The 17029-nt window shown below is 38.5% G+C and overlaps 1 protein-coding gene across 2 annotated transcripts in view; it reads left to right on the top strand.

Annotated features, from left to right (window-relative positions):
• Positions 1 to 14909: 14909 nt before the first annotated feature.
• MED23 (mediator complex subunit 23) overlaps positions 14910 to 17029 on the top strand; it is a 40452-nt gene continuing 38332 nt past the window's right edge. For both annotated transcript variants that reach the window (XM_033102356.1, XM_033102352.1), the window contains exons 1-3: positions 14910 to 15190; positions 15535 to 15566; positions 15725 to 15812. In XM_033102356.1, the coding sequence (XP_032958247.1) occupies positions 15143 to 15190; positions 15535 to 15566; positions 15725 to 15812 (168 nt within the window). In that variant the 5' untranslated portion in view covers positions 14910 to 15142. The remainder of the gene's footprint in view (positions 15191 to 15534; positions 15567 to 15724; positions 15813 to 17029) is intronic.

Raw genomic sequence — 17029 nt, 5'->3', positions numbered from 1 at the left:
TTACTACCTCTCATGGTTCAGAAAGTCAGAAACCTGATCTGATGCATCCTGTGGCATTACCATTGTTGTCTACTCAACAGCCAACATTTCTATGGTTGTCTCCAGGTGCTAGAGGACTTCTTCTCTTACTTACCTTCAAGTGCCGCCATCTGCCCTACTAGTGTTTGAATTCTGGCACCCTCTCTTTTTCATTTCAAAACTCAGAAATAATTTTATTTCCAAAAATTTTCCAAGCTTTAATAGATTCTTTTCGTTTTTAATGTTCTCAAGCAGGTCTCATTTGTGACTCAAATTATAGAGCTATCTCCAGAAGAGATCCTAAAACCATAGTGCCACCATGCTACGTGAGTTCTCCAAGACTTGGCCTGTAAGTTCCAGTCCATGAAGTTACAAGCTGCAGGTTCATTCTATTTCTCTGAACCCTGGTAGGAACTGGGTTATTTGCCAAAACATTGGATCCCTGGCATGCCAACTTCATGGAGGCAGGGACTAGGTTAGTTTAGGCTTGCCATTTTGTTCTAGAATCTAACACAATGGCCAGCACCTATAAGACATTCAACGAACACTTGCTGAATAAATTATTTAATGGTTTCAGAAACAACTTTGGAGATCTAAGTCTACCTCACAAATGTCTAGTGAAAAAAAAATAAAACAAATGTCTAGTGAAACAAATTGCTATAAATTATAATAATCATATAGGTATAAGTCTGTGATCCAAAACTTTCTCTATATCCAGCATTTCAGAAATAGCTATTACCTTGAAGGAAGCCTCAACCATGAAACAGTGGAAACTTAGATGCCTTATTCAATCCAGAGTAACAAATAATAACTAAGTACCACCAAGCCCCAGATTTTATGCCAGGCATTGGGAGATGCAAAAATGTTCGGTTTCTGTATCTACTCTAAAGAGCTTTAGTCTGGTAGAATAAACAGACATTTCAAACCGTAATATTATGTAATATGCACTATACTAGTGATATTAGCGAAGTACCAGAGGAATAGAAGAGGAAATAATAAACTTTTCTAAGAGGATTCAGAAAGGTACCTATATTAATTTTCTAGGGCTGCTATAATAAGTTATCCAAGACTGGGTGGCTTAAACAAGAAATTCATTTTCTCACAGTTCTGGAGGCTAGAAGTCCAAGATCAAGGGTTGGTTTCTTCTAAGGCCTCTATGCTTGATTTGCAGATGGCCGTCTTCTCCTGTGTCTTCACACGCGTCTCTGTGTCTGTGCACCTGCCTAGTGTCTCTGTCTCTGTCAGTCTTCTCTTCTCATAAGGACACCAGCCATATTGGATTAGGACCAACCCTAATGACTTCATTTTAACTTCTTTACCTTTAAAGACTATTTCCAAATACAGTCACATTTTGAAGTACTAGGGATGAAGAATTCAACATATGGGGGCATCCCAGTTTCGGGTACCCCCTCTAGTAAGAGAGCTGTACTTTCAATCTAATAAGAATCTCTGCTCATCTAAAAAAATAAATAAAAAAAGAATTCAACATATGAATTTGGGAGAAACAAGTAAGTCCATAACAGTATGTTAGAGGTAACATTTCTAATAAACATTATGTGACTTAAAAAGTAACTCAAGCTCTATTGCTGAGCAGTGGGAACTTGCGTCCTATCACCTATGCTGACTGTGTTTACAACACAGGCTTTGCCAAGGTTTCATGCAGTGGATGGGTAGGCTTCAAGGGAATGTCTGTGGGCCACTTGAAATTATGCACAAACTTTATTTGCATATATGTGTATGTATATACATATGCATATGTATGTATTTGTTTGCTATATGGCTTACATCAGAGTCTTAAAGGCAAAGAGCTAAATATTCTAAGAAATACTTTTAAGGATACAACATGACCTATATAGCATAACTACAGAAAATAAAATAGGTTTAACATGAATATAATCAGGAGAAATGAGACAAATCCAAATTGAGGGACATTCTACAAAAACAAACAAAAAAACAAGCAAACAAAAAAACAAAAAAACTGGCCTGGAATCTTCAAAAATGACAATTTTATGAAAAGTGGGAGAAATAAAGGATTAGTGAACTGTTCCGACTAAAGGAGAACAGAAACCTAACAACTAAATGCAGTGCAAGATCCTTGATTGGATCCTAGATAGAAGAAAAAAAAAGGTAAGTGAAGGACATTACTGGGGAAACGTGACTATGGATGTATTTGAGATAATAGCATTATGTTGATGTTAAATTTCCTGAGTGTGTTAAGTGTACCCCAGTTCTGACAGTCAAGTTCTACATGCATGACTTTCAGAAGGCACACAATGAAATATTTAGGGATAAAGTTATAGTGTCTATAAATAATTCTTAAACAGTTCACATAGAGATTCGATTAGTAGAAAGAAGGAGAGACAGAGAGAAGAAAGAGAGAAGAAGAGACAGAGAAATAGCAAATGTGATAAAATGTTTAAAATGTGTGTGTTGATTCTAAAATTCTTGCACTTTTTCTCTAGATTTAACTTTTTTCAAAATAAAAAAATGGGGAGGGGGAAGAAAGTCTTTTGAAGAAGTTAATGAAAGATATGCATTCCTCCATCCCCAAACAAGGTAGTAAATTGAGGAAGAGGAAGACGTGAAACTGCATAAACAAAAGATTTATGTAGCAGAGAACAAAAGAAAATCGCCAGACACTACCCCCGGACAGTAGCTGTGAGGTAGGTTTAGAGAGCAACCAATGTAGACATGCAGTGAAGGGCAGAGGATCCAGGAGGGATATCCCCAAGAGGAAGATAAAATTGGTGCATACTTTATGGGTCTAACTTCCTGAGAGGAGATTAACATCTCAGGCTCAGCTTTCTAGATGAATTAAGGATAGGCATATTCAAAACTAAGCAAAGAAAAAAACATTAAACATTTAATTAACTCCAAAAACAAACCAACAAGTTGTATAGAAAATGAAAATGAAATCACAATAAACTATGGTGCTAAAGTGTAAATAATAGCTATTGAGACAAAACAATATAAATAGTCTGTAATTATCTAACCAACAAATTCTGATACATGACTAGGATGGACAAGGAGGAAATTTGAGGGATATCCAGGAACACCAAATACTCTTTTTCACAGTAAGAAGCATTGATATAAGAAATGTCCAAACCTATAGAGAATGTTTATGAGTTTATTTGAGCCATAATTGACAATTGCTGGAAGCAAGATCTAAAATGCTTTGGAGAATAACAATTTTGCAATTTCTTTTATGCATTTGAAATTAAGGAAGATTACATGAAGGTGGGAGAAAGCAAGGCAGGGATTGAGTTACAAGATTATGTGTTTTCTTAAAGGTGGTTACCCCTTCTAGGGGTATTACTTCTGGCATTTCAAAGGTATGTTAACCTAGATGCACAAGAACAATGGACAGGGATGGCTTTAAACCTATCACTAAAGAAGTTATGCCTGGGGTGTGACTACCCATGATTACTTGCTCAGTTAGAAATTTATGATTTATTACAGCAACACTTTTTTGTCCACAGAAGTCAATCTATACTACCTAAAACTGAAATAGCAAGAAATAGTGGAATAAACATGCTATTTAGAAAAATAATTGAAAGTAGTTACTTCTATGGAGTGAGATTTCAAAGTGGGGAGGATTTAAGTGTGAGACATTTATTTTTTAAATATGAGCTTTGGAGAATCGGTCATCTTTTTAACATTTACTTACATATGGTACTTTGAAAAATTATAACAGCAAAAGGGAATTAGTAATTATTTTATTAGTGTTATAAATTGATTTTGCAGTCCATAAGTAGAAAATTCAAGTTTTTAACTCTGGATAACACAAGGAACGCTATTGATATGAGTTAAAGTACTATTTGAAGCAAAACTTCTATATACAAATAAAATAATCCAGCACAATGAAGTTCTTATGTGGCAGAATCGATTATGAAAAGCAAAATTCTTAAGTCAGTAAATTCTACGTGACATGATTCAATAAATTTGAAGTGAAAAGTCATTTTGTGGCAAAAGAAAAAGAAGAAAATGAAGAGGCTTGAAGAAATTAAAATGTGAGTCATTAGGAAATGAAAAGCCAAAGTAGGATTTAGAGTCAGACAGTACCATGATGACAGATGTGTTTTAGGAATGTTTTCCCAATTCTAGAGAATGGAGTAGAGAGAGCTGAAGGCAGAGAAGCCAAGTAGGTGCAGTAGCTATCACAGTCTTAGTGAGAGGTGACAAGCTAGATGAAGGCAGTAGAAATAGAGAATAAGTGTTGGGTTTGAGAAATATGAAGGCAACACCTCTGAGCTCAGAGAATAATTTCATTAAGAATGGTGCTATTAGGGCTGGTCCGGTGGCTCAGGCATTTAGAACTCTGTGCTCCTAACTCCGAAGGCTGCCGGTTCGATTCCCACATGGGCCAGTGGCTCAGAACCACAGGGTTGCCGGTTCAACTCCTCGAGTCCCACAAGGGATGGTGGGCTCTGCCCCCTGCAACTAAGATTGAACACAGCACCTTGAGCTGAGCTGCCGCTGAGCTTCCAGATGGCTCAGTTTGTTGGAGCGGGTCCTCTCAACCACAAGGTTGCCGGTGCGACTCTCCCCAAAGGGATGGTCGGAAGGGATGGTGGGCTGTGCCCCCTGCAACTAGCAACGGCAACTGGACCTGGAGCTGAGCTGCACCCTCCACAACTAAGACTGAAAGGACAAAAATTTGAAAGCTGAATGGCACCCTCCACAACTAAGATTGAAAGGACAACAATTTGACTTGGAAAAAAAGTCCTGGAAGTACACACTGTTCCCCAATAAAGTCCTGTTCCCCATCCCCAATTAAATCTTAAAAAAAAAAAAAAAAAAGGAATGGTGCTATTAGCAGAGAGAGGGGTGCCAGGAGAGACTAATTTTCTGGAAAGATGGTAAGTTATGATTTGGAACTAATGAGGTTGAGTTATTTATGAAACACACATGTTGAAATTTTCAGCATCAAAAGTGAAGTGATCATCTTCTAGGAAAGACATGTACTTAAAATACCCCTCTCTTTCTCTGTCTACCATGTTTCCCCAAAAATAAGACCTAGCCAGACCATCAGCTCTAATGCATCTTTTGGAGCAAAATTTAATATAAGATCCGGTCTTATTTTAATATAATATAAGACTGGGTATAATATAATATAATACAATATAACATAATATAATAAATACTGGGTCTTATATTAATTTTTCCTCCAAAAGGCGCATTAGAGCTGATGGTCTGGCTAGGTCTTATTTTCAGGGAAACACGGTGTATGTATATATATATATATATATATATATATACATACATATACATATATATATATATATTTTTTTTTTTAATCAGGTGGAGAGTGGGGGTGGAAACAAGAAAGGTTGCAGAGTAATGAGTATTGTGTGATTCTGTGTAGTAAACAATCTTTGAACAAAAAGTGGTTTGGCCTTTGCCCTTGACTTCTGATAGGTAATCTCTAAACCTTTGGAATGTCAGACCTCATAGAACAGTTTTGGTTTGCCTGAGGTCTATGGGGTTACTCCACGTAATCTAAGGATAAGATTTCAGGTGGGGAAGGTTGGGTCCTGAGGTATCAGTTCAATCACTGGAGGGGCTGGAGACTGAGATCAGCTACCTGGGCAGTTAACCAGGCCCACATGACGGAGCCCCATAAAATCTCTTGACACAGTGATTCATGTGAGCATTCCCGGTTGGCAATATCTTGTGTGTATTGTCACATATTGAGGACAGGCAAGTAATGTTGTCCACAACTCCATGGCAAAGGACAACTGGAGCCTTTACATTTCAAAATTTCCTTGCCCCCTTCTTCCACTTCTAAGGATCTTTTGGATGACATTGGGTTTATCTAGATAATCCAAGATAATCTCCCTATTTTAAGATCAGCTCATTAGCAATCTTTGTTTTTAATTTTTAGTTTTATCTTTTTTTTTTTAAAGATTTTATTGGGGAAGGGGAGCAGGACTTTAGTGGGGAACACTGTGTACTTCCAGGCCTTTTTTCCAAGTCAAGTTGTTGTCCTTTCAGTCTTAGTTGTGGAGGGCGCAGCTCAGCTCCAGGTCCGTTTCTAGTTGCAGGGGGCACAGCCCACCATCCCTTGCGGGAGTCGAACTGGCAACCTTGTGGTTGAGAGGCCACACTCCAACCAACTGAGCTATTCAGGAGCTCAGCAACAGCTCAGCTCAAGGTGCCGTGTTCAATCTTAGTTGCAGGGGGCGGAGCCCACCATCCCTTGCAGGACTTGAGGAATCGAACTGGCAACCTTGTGGTTGAGAGCCCACTGGCCTTTGGGGGAATCGAACCGGCAGCCTTCGGAGTTATGAGCATGGAACTCGAACCACCTGAGCCACCAGGCCGGCCTCATTAGCAATCTTAATTGTTATCTACAACTTTAATTCCCCTTTATCCTGTAATCTAACATGGGGATTAGGGCATGGACATCTTTGGGGAACCATTAACATGCCTACCGTGGCAAAAATACTTCCATGCTTTCTCTATGTGTGTACAACACAGGTACCTATACAGATAAGACGGTGGTTGACATTTTCTTTCTTCTCTTGCTTTTTCCTTCTTCCTCCCCTCCATCTCTTCCATCCTTTCTTACTTCTCTCTTTCCTTCCTTCCTAACAAAAGTGGAATTTTGGTGTGTATATTTAGAAGAAATAGTCCCCAAAACCATCCTAACTTTTGACACCAATTCCAAGTTTGGGAGTCCCCAAGACATTCCTTAGTTATGATCATTACCTAGAAGTAGTCATGTTATACTCATGGTTATAGTTTTTTATAGCTAAAAGGTACGGACTAAAATTAGCCAAGGGGAAGAGGTGCATAGGAAAAAGTCCAGGGAAGTTCCAAATATAAAGCCTCTAGTTATCCTCTCTCCATGGAGTTGTGGACAGTATTACTTTCTGGCATCAATATGTGACAATACAAAATATTGCCATCCAAGGATGCTCACATGAGCCACTGTGTCCAGAGATTTTTATGGGGCTCCATCATATGGGCCTGGTTAACTATCCAGGTTATCTCAATCTCAAGCTGATCTCAATCTCCAGCCTATTCAGAGATTGAGTTAATACCTCAGGACCCACAAAAATCACATCCTTAGACTACTCAGAGTGAACCAAAGACCTCAGACAAAACAAAAGTATTCCACAATTTATGATATTTCAAGAGTTTGGAGATGACCTATCATAAGTCAAAGGTACAGGCTAGACCTCTTTTTGGTGAAAGTTTGATTGTTTATTACACAGAATCACACAATACTCATTATACTGCAAACTCTCATTTCCCCAGCCCTGCTCTCTACCAAGCACACAAACACAGAGATGGTTAGATGATGGTCTTTACAGGTTTTCCCAGAACCACTCCCCAATAATATCCTTTCCAGACTCATAACTGTCAGGATACTTTCCCCTTTAACAACCCACACACTACAGAAAGACTGAATGCCTTTTCCAAAGGTCTTATCCCTCAGATAAGGATTTTCTCCCTCTTTTTAATTTATAGTGTACTTCTCCTACACAACCTGAACTCTGCTGTGGAGCCCTACCATTTTATAGAGTGAGGGAGTTACAAAAAGTGCATAAATTAGCAAGAGCTACCAATCATAGATCGCTTACTTTGAGCCTGGTTCTAGACTGAATTTTTTAACCACATTCACTTTTCCTTCACACAGGAATTAGTTGTTCTGCAGATGGTAAAATTGAAGCATCAAGAAATTAAGGGGCTTGCCACATAGCTACCAACATCCCTAGTCTCCCTAATCCCTAAGCAAGGCCTCTAATCCCCAATACCATCATCCTCTACCTTGCTCCTGCTATCTCCACAAAATGGTTCACTCTTCAGGACTAAGTCAAAATTGCCCTTTTCAAAAACCACTGAACCCTGATCTCTTAACCAATGGGATTTTAATTTTCATCGATCATTCCATAAGACAACTTCTTATCTGTTCAGAAAATAGAATCCAGTTTACTATCCATAGCTTCCTTTTCAATCTCAAGAGTCTTTCATTTTATTCATTCATTCATTCCAAACACATCCATTCATTCTACCATTCTGCCAGAGGTTACTAAAACATAATGATAAAAATTTTAAAATAATAAATTGGACTTTGTCAAAATTAAAAATTTTTGCTAATCAAAGACATCATTTAAGAAATCAAAAAGCAAGCCAAGACAGGGACAGAACATTCACCATACATATATCTAATAACAGACTTATGTACAGAATATTGTGGACAAAAAAAAGTGGGGGGTTCTATGGAAAGTAATCTCACAGGGTGATCTGGTCATAAATTCCTAACTGGGCAGGTCATGGTGGGTAGTCACGTCCCAGGTATCTTATAAGCTTTTGTGGAAAGGTCTGTAAGCCTTTAGTAAAAGGCTTACCTTTGCCTCAAGCAAGCCCTGTCCATTGTTTTTGTGTATCTAGGTTAACACACCTTTTAAATGCCTCTTTCCAGACCCCTCCTTCTAAAGTGTGATCACTCTCAAGAAAGCACAAAATCTTAACAAATCCTGTAATCCGATCTTCAACTTCCTTTGACCCCTTTCAAGTAATATTTCAGGTTCTCTCCTTAATCTCAAATGCATAAAAGAGACTACAAACTGTTACTCTCTGAAGCATTTATTTCAGTCTGTTGAGCGGTTGCTTCTAGGTGTATCCTCAGTTTGGCTCAAACACATTTTTTCTAAAAATGCTCTACAGGTGTAGACATTCTTGCATCAACAATATATAAGTACTCCTACAAATAAATAAGAATATAAGAAATCACCAGATTAATAATGAGCAAAAGACTTCAAGAAACCCTTCACAAAAGATATCTAAATAGTTTATAAGATATACAGTTTAAAAAATCGACATCATTAGAGAGAAGCACACCCATTAGAATGGCTAAAGTAAAAAGATTGACAATGTGATTGACAGGGATGTAGACTGGTTGGAACTCTCATACATTGGTAGTATTTGGATATAAGAATGGTAACATTGTTTTGGACAACTGTTTGGCAACTTTCTTATAAAGTTAAACATACTTACCATATGACTGAAAAATTCTGCTCCTAGGTATTTATGCAACAGAGACGATAACATGCCCACACGAACACTTGTTTGAGAATGTTCATGATCACTTTATTCAAAATAGTTTAAAAATGAACATACGTGCCCACTGTAATCCAAAGTCTGGAGATATATTTTTTTAAAAAACAACTTAAAGAGAGTTTATTCAGATACTAATTTGCCCTCGGTATGAACTGGGAACACGTTCCAAAATGGAAGCAATATGGTACGGTTTATAAAGGTAAAAGTTACAAGGAGCTGTGGATCAAAGAGATGGGTTGATAGGGGAGAAAACAAAACATAAACAAAACATTTGTTTTCTGATTGGTGGGGGCAACGGGCCTTTCAATGGTTGGCTGAATCAGTGATCCAATAAGTGGAGTTGGGAGGTGAGAACAGTGGGTAATACATGATTAAGCATTTATAAAGTCCTAGTTTCAGCCCAGGCCTGTGGGACAAAAAAGGCTGACTTTGATCACACAATTATAGTACAAGGAGTATTATTTAACAATGATGCACGTAGTACAGTTTATCAAATAGTACAATCAGCCCAATGGGGGCTGCTCGTTCTGCAGGCAGTTTTGGAGCCCAAAAAAGGCAGTTATGCTTTATAAGAGCTCAAGATTATTGACATAAGAAACATCCAAACCTGTGGAGAATGAGTTTATTTGAGCCAAATTGATGACATATGCCAGGAAGCAAGATCTCAAATGCCCCAGAGGATAAGTTTTGCAGCTTCTTTTGTGCATTGGAAATTAAGGAGGGAACATAAGGAAAATTTCATGCAGGTGGGAAAAAGCAAGGTGAGGATTGGATCACAGGATAGTCAACAAGATTATGTGTTCTCTTGAGGGTTAATTCCCCCTTCCAGGGGTATTACTTCTGGCATTTCAAAGGTGTGTTAACTTAGATGCCCAAGAACAATGGGCAGGGCTGGCTTAAAACCTTTCACTAAAGAAGTTAGAGGCCTGGGTAATGACTATCCACATGACTTGCCCAGGTAGGAATTTATGATCAGATCACCCAGTGAGGTTACTTCCCATAGAACCCCTATTTTTCATTCTCAGTTCTTTCTTTTGGTCATAAATTAATCTGACGAATTAATTGATGACCAACCTTTTGGTTAGATAGTATGGTCTCACAGCTCTAGGAAGGCTCATTCCTAGGAAGTGTCAGTGACGTCATCTTGTTCACCGCTAGGGATGGGGAACACTGTAACCATGGATCTGAGCTGAGGCCAAATTTTTCTCAAAAAAGGAAGGGCAGGTAAATGGAAAGCAGTCAGCTCTGATGGTCTTCACGGCAAGAAACACTGGGTCATTTCTATCCTATGAACTAGCGTAATCCAACTTTTGCCTTCTGTCTCATTTTTTTATAATTGGCATCTAGTGTAAATTTGCAGAAGTCATGAAACGAGCACTATTGGTTATATTATACATGTTCAGTAATCATAAACAGTTTGACTATATAGAAAAACCCAAAGAACAAGTACAACTATTATTATGACTAATATCATTAGCAAACAGGTAAAAACAATCAAACAAAATGGATTCTGAGTTCCATAGATATACAAACTTTGTCAGTGTCTTGAAACAGCTACCTCCCTTGTTGTCAGTGGCTTCTAATCCTCGAGGAATCTTTGATGTGCGTACAGGGGTAGATGTCCATTCGTGGTTAGGAGCCTGATAAGGGCCCTTGCCATGAGGTTGGAGAGTGTCTTTTATTTGATGTCTTTTCCAAAGAAACAACATCTAAAGCAGGGGTGCCCAAACTGTGGTCCGCGGGCCAACTGCCGTCTGCAATCCATTGTTAATTGGCCCGCAGCAAATTCCAAAAATATATCTAGTTTACTTAAATAAACCAGGTGAGGCAATACGTACTTCACCTCGAGTGAGTGGCCCGGCTGTTTGTGTATTTTACCTCATATGGCCCTTGGTGAAAAAGGTTGAAAAAAGTTTGGACACCACTGCTCTAAAGTCTTTAGATCCTGGGAGCAATTTGGGAAAGGAAGCAGTTACCAAGTTAGCATTTCCTAGACCTTGGTAATATTGTAAGATGTCTCCTTTCAATAATGTCAGCTCATAAGTTCCTTTAGCTTAAATGCATTGTGATACATGAAGGAATGCAAAAATTGAAAAATGGGGAGTCAGGGAGCAGCGAAGAACCAAGCAGCCATCTTGGGTTTCCCACAGCCCAATATATCCTAGAAGTTTTCCTACTATATTGAAATCTTAACCCTTAAAACCTTAATGTCTGATAAAAACTAAGAAGTTATCAATTAGCATTCTTTAGCTTGGACATTTTATAACCTCTAGAAACATTTTCATAGACATAAAATTCAATCATTAACATAGATTTATTTTTGTAAAACCCAGGCAAAACAAAGACATGTCTGTTTTACTTCAACCAACCAACCTAAGCTAGCTTTTGTTTACTAAGGACTCTTAGCTCATGTGAACTTGAAAAGCATTTGAGTTAGTTTCTATATTTGAGAATTTTAGAATATCCAATTCTTACAAGCACTTGCCTTTAAATTAATTTTAACAATACCATCTGCAGATAGAAAATTATCTCACATTTACAACACATGTATATATAGACATACACAGACAGACACAAACAGAGAACAGTTAGATTCTAATTTTGTTTTGGAGACATTTATAATTTATATCTCTCCTTGACAAGTCAAATTCCAGATGAATTCCCCTTTTAAAAAAAAAAGACAGCCATTTTTAATTCCCCAAAGAATTGAATTGACACCTAAAAGACATCGAAGGTTGATCCATTTATCTAAACCCTTTTACATAGTTCCATTTTTAACTTAGGGGAGAAGGCCTTTTAAAGTTGTGAAACAGTCTCTAATAGTTTCTTTTTTTTATTCAGTCTGCCTAATTCTGTAGCTAGCTTTTTCTAATTGTGTGCACAAAAATTTATTTAGAGGTAACAAAGAATCTTCATCTTAGCCATCGTAAATTATAAATGGGAGGCTCACTGTCATGGGCTTGGGTGGCTTCAGAGACACGATTTCCCATTTTACTTCTAGGGAAAACCAGCCTTTACATGCACAATTCTAGATGAGCCAAATGTAGTAGATATCCCTATAGGACTTCTTTATGCCCTAGAGAAAAATTTTCCTCAAGCAACCCCACAAAGATTCTTAGTCACCTAAGCATACCCGAGCAAGGGCCAGCAAGAACTTACTAAACACTGCTAGAATCGAGACATTTTCCAAGGCACAGATTCCTGTCTCAGGCTCCTCTCTGAGGACACACTCCACTCCAGGGTGCGTTGCCCTGTCTCTTGGGCTCCTGTCAGCTTCCTTGGGACTGGCTACTCTAATGAACTGGACAATTGCACCCATCTCCGCTGCACCGAATTCAGGGATCTGAACAACTGACATCACCCCATTGGCTATAGGGGTTGGGAAAGCAAGTGCCTTTTCTCTCTTGGAGCTAAAGATTGTTCAGTGTCTCATTTGACCAGCAAAGATTTTGTTCAGACTCCCAGTAAGCAATCCAATTAAAAAGCCAAAACTTAAAGCAGCAGCCCATTTTTTTGTTCTTTCCTTGGGTAATCTCAATCCTTATCCATCTCGAGGATTTTCTAAGAAGAGCTCAGATAAAGTTATGACCTGGTATTCAAAGCAAGGAGGCCCAAAATTCCAAGAGAAACTCACCTCAGTTTAGCTGATGAGAAGCAAGGAGCCAGGGGGGCACATTGGGCCCTTGCTTGTACCTACGTAGTACCAGGTCCAGGTTTCTAGGGTGGTCCTGGATAGGCTGCTTCAGAATCCTGCCAACCACGCCACCTAAATGTCGATAAGGAATGTCCAAACCTGTATAGATTTTTTTATGAGTTTATTTGAGCCAAACTGACAACATATGCCAGGGAGCAAGATCTCAAATGCTGTTTTTACAGCTTCTTTTATGCATTGGTAATTAAGGAGGGAACATAAGGAAGATTGCACGCAGGTGGGAAAAAAACAAGGTGAGGGTTGGATTACAGGATAGTTAACAAGATTATGTGTTCTCTTGAGGGTTAATACCCTCTTCCAAGGGCATTACTTCTGGTATTTCAAAGGTATGTCAACCTAGATGCACAAGAACAATGGACAGAGCTGGCTTAAAACCTTTCACTAAGGAAGTTATAGGCCTGGGTAATGAGTATCCACATGACCTGCCCAGTTAGGAATTCAGATCAGATCACCCAGTGAGGTTACTTCTCATAGAACCCCCTAACCCCCTTTTTTTTTCCATCCACAATAAGTACAAAATCTAAATATTGGCCCACAAGTTATGAAATCAAAGTTTTTATAAGTCCTCACCACCAACTGGTGGATCAATAAATAATCTGTAGTTTAATCATTCAACAAAATGATACACATGGATGGATCTCAAAATATAATGTGTGAAAGAAGGTAGACACAAGATTACATCATATGTGATTCCAATTACATAAACTTTAAGAACATGCAAACTAATTAATGGTTACATAAATTAAAACAGTGTTTGCTGCTACAGGTGGGGTTGACTGCAAAGAGAGCAGAAATTTCTGGGGTGATAAAAGTATTCCATGTCTTGATGGAGGTGGTAGTTAAACAACTGTGAACATTTGTCAAAATTCATGGATCTATACATTTAAAATTTATGTATTTCGTTGTATATAAATTATACATCGATTTTAAAAATGAATATTGGGGGAAACACATTAAGAAGATCTAGAAATAGATGGTCAATTTTTATTCAATGAATGGAACATCAACAAGAATGATATAAAAAATAATTTGTATTTAGTTATGGCCAAAACATAATTCTTTCCTGGCTATTTTACCTTGTTAACTGTACAAGCCCTGGCCCATATTAAGATTAGCTGGCATTTGCAGAGAATACACTAATTTGGAAACAGAGTGGAAGCATGAAAATCTGCTTGATAGTAGATGAAAACCATTTTAGAAGAGTATGTGATTAAAGGTAATACACTATAAGATAATTTGCTTAATATAGAAAAAAGAACAATAGATTGTTAGGGAACTTGGGTTTTAATAATTCTAGGTCTGTCATCCTAGCTTGGACATTCTGCAAAATTGATTACTGCAATAGTTCATTAAACACCTAACACTGTTTCTAGCACTGAGTGAATGGTGGATAAATACTCCATAAATGAAGTACTCTACTAGTTATGCACAAAGGTGTTTTATGAGGATAAAGAAGAGACCCCTAAATCAGGCTGAAGAAGGACAAGGTTTCCCGCTTGAAGGAATAAAGCCATGGGGTGTGGGGAGGCACAGCAGTCAGAGCACTTAGGTATCTGCTCTGACCACACCAGTGGATCAGCCTTCCTCTTTGCCACCCTTCTCCACCCCATCCCCATCAAATAGGCTACAGGTATTCAGTAATTGATAAATATTATTTTTAGATTATGATAACTAAAAATGGTAAATATTGTTATTCCAATTAAAAATCAATAATGATGCATTCTTTTTTTTAACATTCATTGAAAACCTGCTATGTGTCCAGCACTGAGGTTACCATCGTTGAGAAGATATGATATCTGTGGTCAAGAAAAGTATTGTTTCAACTCCTGGCTCCAGGCTGCTGATGGAGCTGCAGGACAGAAAGTCAGCAGCCATCATCAGTTTGACCCAGGGTGCAGGGTGCAGCAGAAACATTGCCTGCAGACTGCAGCCCCTGGCATCCAAGCTTTTCTCCTTTCCAACATGCAAAAGCTTTAGACCCGAGGAGGAAGCAACACCCGCTCCTGCCAGGAGGTGGCGGCCTGCAGCGGACAACGCCTCGACGTGACTTATGCTCGAGGCGCCGCTTGGGGGCGCTCTCTTCTGACTCTCGGAACCATCTAGCTAGGTCCCTGGTTTCCGGGGGTTTTGTAATCGGAAAGCACCATGAGCTTCCCGGTGCTTCCTTGCAGGCCTCGGTTGTTTGCTGGACCTTAGAGGGGACTCTTTCATTTGAGCGTTTGGGGTGGAAAGCGATCGGTTCGACCTGCGATTTCCTGAGGGCGTCTCCGCCCCTCTTTCTATTCCCCGGAGCTCGGGCCTGATCGCAGGCCGCGCGCCGGGCGCCCAAGGAAGGCGGGGGTGATGGTCCAGATGGAGACGCAACTGCAGAGCATTTTTGAGGAGGTGGTGGTGAGTGAAAGGGTCAGGGATTCAGGACTACGGCCGGGCGAGGGGGAGTCTTGGGGGCATCGGATTAAAGAATCCGGCTCGGCCAACTTCTCCCCACCTCTCCTTGGTTGTGACACTGTGTATGTGCGCAGAGGTTTAGCGATTCTCAAACTGCTGTCAAATTCAAAGCCTCCTTGAAATCCACAATAGGCATTGTGACAGGTCAGGCAGGCATTGTTAGTTTCTGCGTGTAGGTGGTTAAGGTGACTTGCCCTATGTTACACCAATGTTTTGCTCGGGGAGGCCCCTCCTTTTTTTTAGTTTTTAATTTTTTATTCATATCGTTTTGTTTTGTTTTGTTGCAGAAAACGGAAATTATAGAAGAGGCTTTCCCTGGGTGAGTATATGCAGAGCAGATTTTTGTGTTTTTACGTGGGTGTATCTTTGTTAAGATTTTACTCAGTTTTGTCTTGGAGATTTATAAGATCCACAGTTCTGGTTATGTTGAATTACCTTTTTAAAACTAGTGGCAAATAACGTGATTTTTGTTTATAGCATGTTTATGGACACCCCTGAAGATGAAAAAACAAAACTAATTAGCTGTTTGGGAGCCTTCAGACAGTTTTGGAGTGGTCTTTCCCAGGTGAGTACTGCTTTTTTAATACATTCAGCTAATAATTTTTGACCCCTTCTTTTTTTTACACTTACTTTGATGTTGCTGTTGGAAAAGGGGAGATAAAATTGTCGTCATCTTTTATGTCTATTCTGGTTTCCATTTGTTTCAATTTGTATTCCAGTGGGGAACCTGTATTGAGAATTCAAGTTGATGACAGTACAGTGTGAGATGTCTTTAAAAATCTCCCATGTTAGATTACATAAAACCATTTTTATCCTATTCTCATTTATTTGGTGTACTTGAAAACAGCTGTGTTAGGGATTATAAAGGATAAAAATTTCATTTTCTCAACAAAGGAACTGGCACAGTATTGATATAGAGATACTATAGTAAAGATACAGAAATGCCACAATAAGGATCCTATTTTATAATAAGGATATAAAGATATTATAATAAAAAAGAGGAAAGGAACAGTAAAACTTAATAACAAAGAACAGTCACCAGAAAATATATCCCTGAAAAAGACAAAATGTGTGATCCTTAAAGACTTCATTGTCTTTTTATGGTTCATTATAGGTAGGAAAATGTTTGCAGTTAAACCATTGGTGGTAAGACTTGCTACTCAGACATGGATCACGTAATGATAAAACATTCTTTTTTTAAAGTGTTGTAATGCAAAAGGTACAAAAAGGTGGACCCAATTAATAGTCTGTCTTTCATCTCTTTAGTTTAATTACCTTTTCTTTTTTCCATCTGTAGCCAGGATTCTTAGTTTGTATTTCCTTCTAGAAGTATTTTATGCATATAGAATCGTTTTTATAGAATGGTCATATATTATGTACACTGTTCATTAGCACCTTGCTTTTTTTCACCCTTAATACCAGAATTAATTAATTCTGAAAGTAATTCTACAACAATCCACTAAAAATTAAAATTTCTGACTTCCTTCCTTGCTTCCAGCATATTTGTTTTATGGCTACACCTTCCTTTTTTTAACCAGTCCCCTAGTGACTGACATTTAGGTTGCTTCTTATCTTTTCCACCTTAAACAATGCAAAATGATTAATGTTGCACATGGGACAGAGAATAAATTCATGGAAATAGTATTGCTGAATGAGCAGGTATGGCTATTTGTAATTTTTATGGAAATTGCCTGGTTGCTTTCCATAAGGCTCACCAATTTATACTCCTAAACATTAGCAATATTTAAGAGTATATATTCCCTACAGCTTCACAATAGAGTG

This window comes from Rhinolophus ferrumequinum, chromosome 3 (assembly GCF_004115265.2).
Source record: "Rhinolophus ferrumequinum isolate MPI-CBG mRhiFer1 chromosome 3, mRhiFer1_v1.p, whole genome shotgun sequence".
NCBI classification, from domain to species: domain Eukaryota; kingdom Metazoa; phylum Chordata; class Mammalia; order Chiroptera; family Rhinolophidae; genus Rhinolophus; species Rhinolophus ferrumequinum.
Note: the sequence above shows the minus strand (reverse complement) of the source record. Positions and strands in the feature narration are given on the sequence as shown.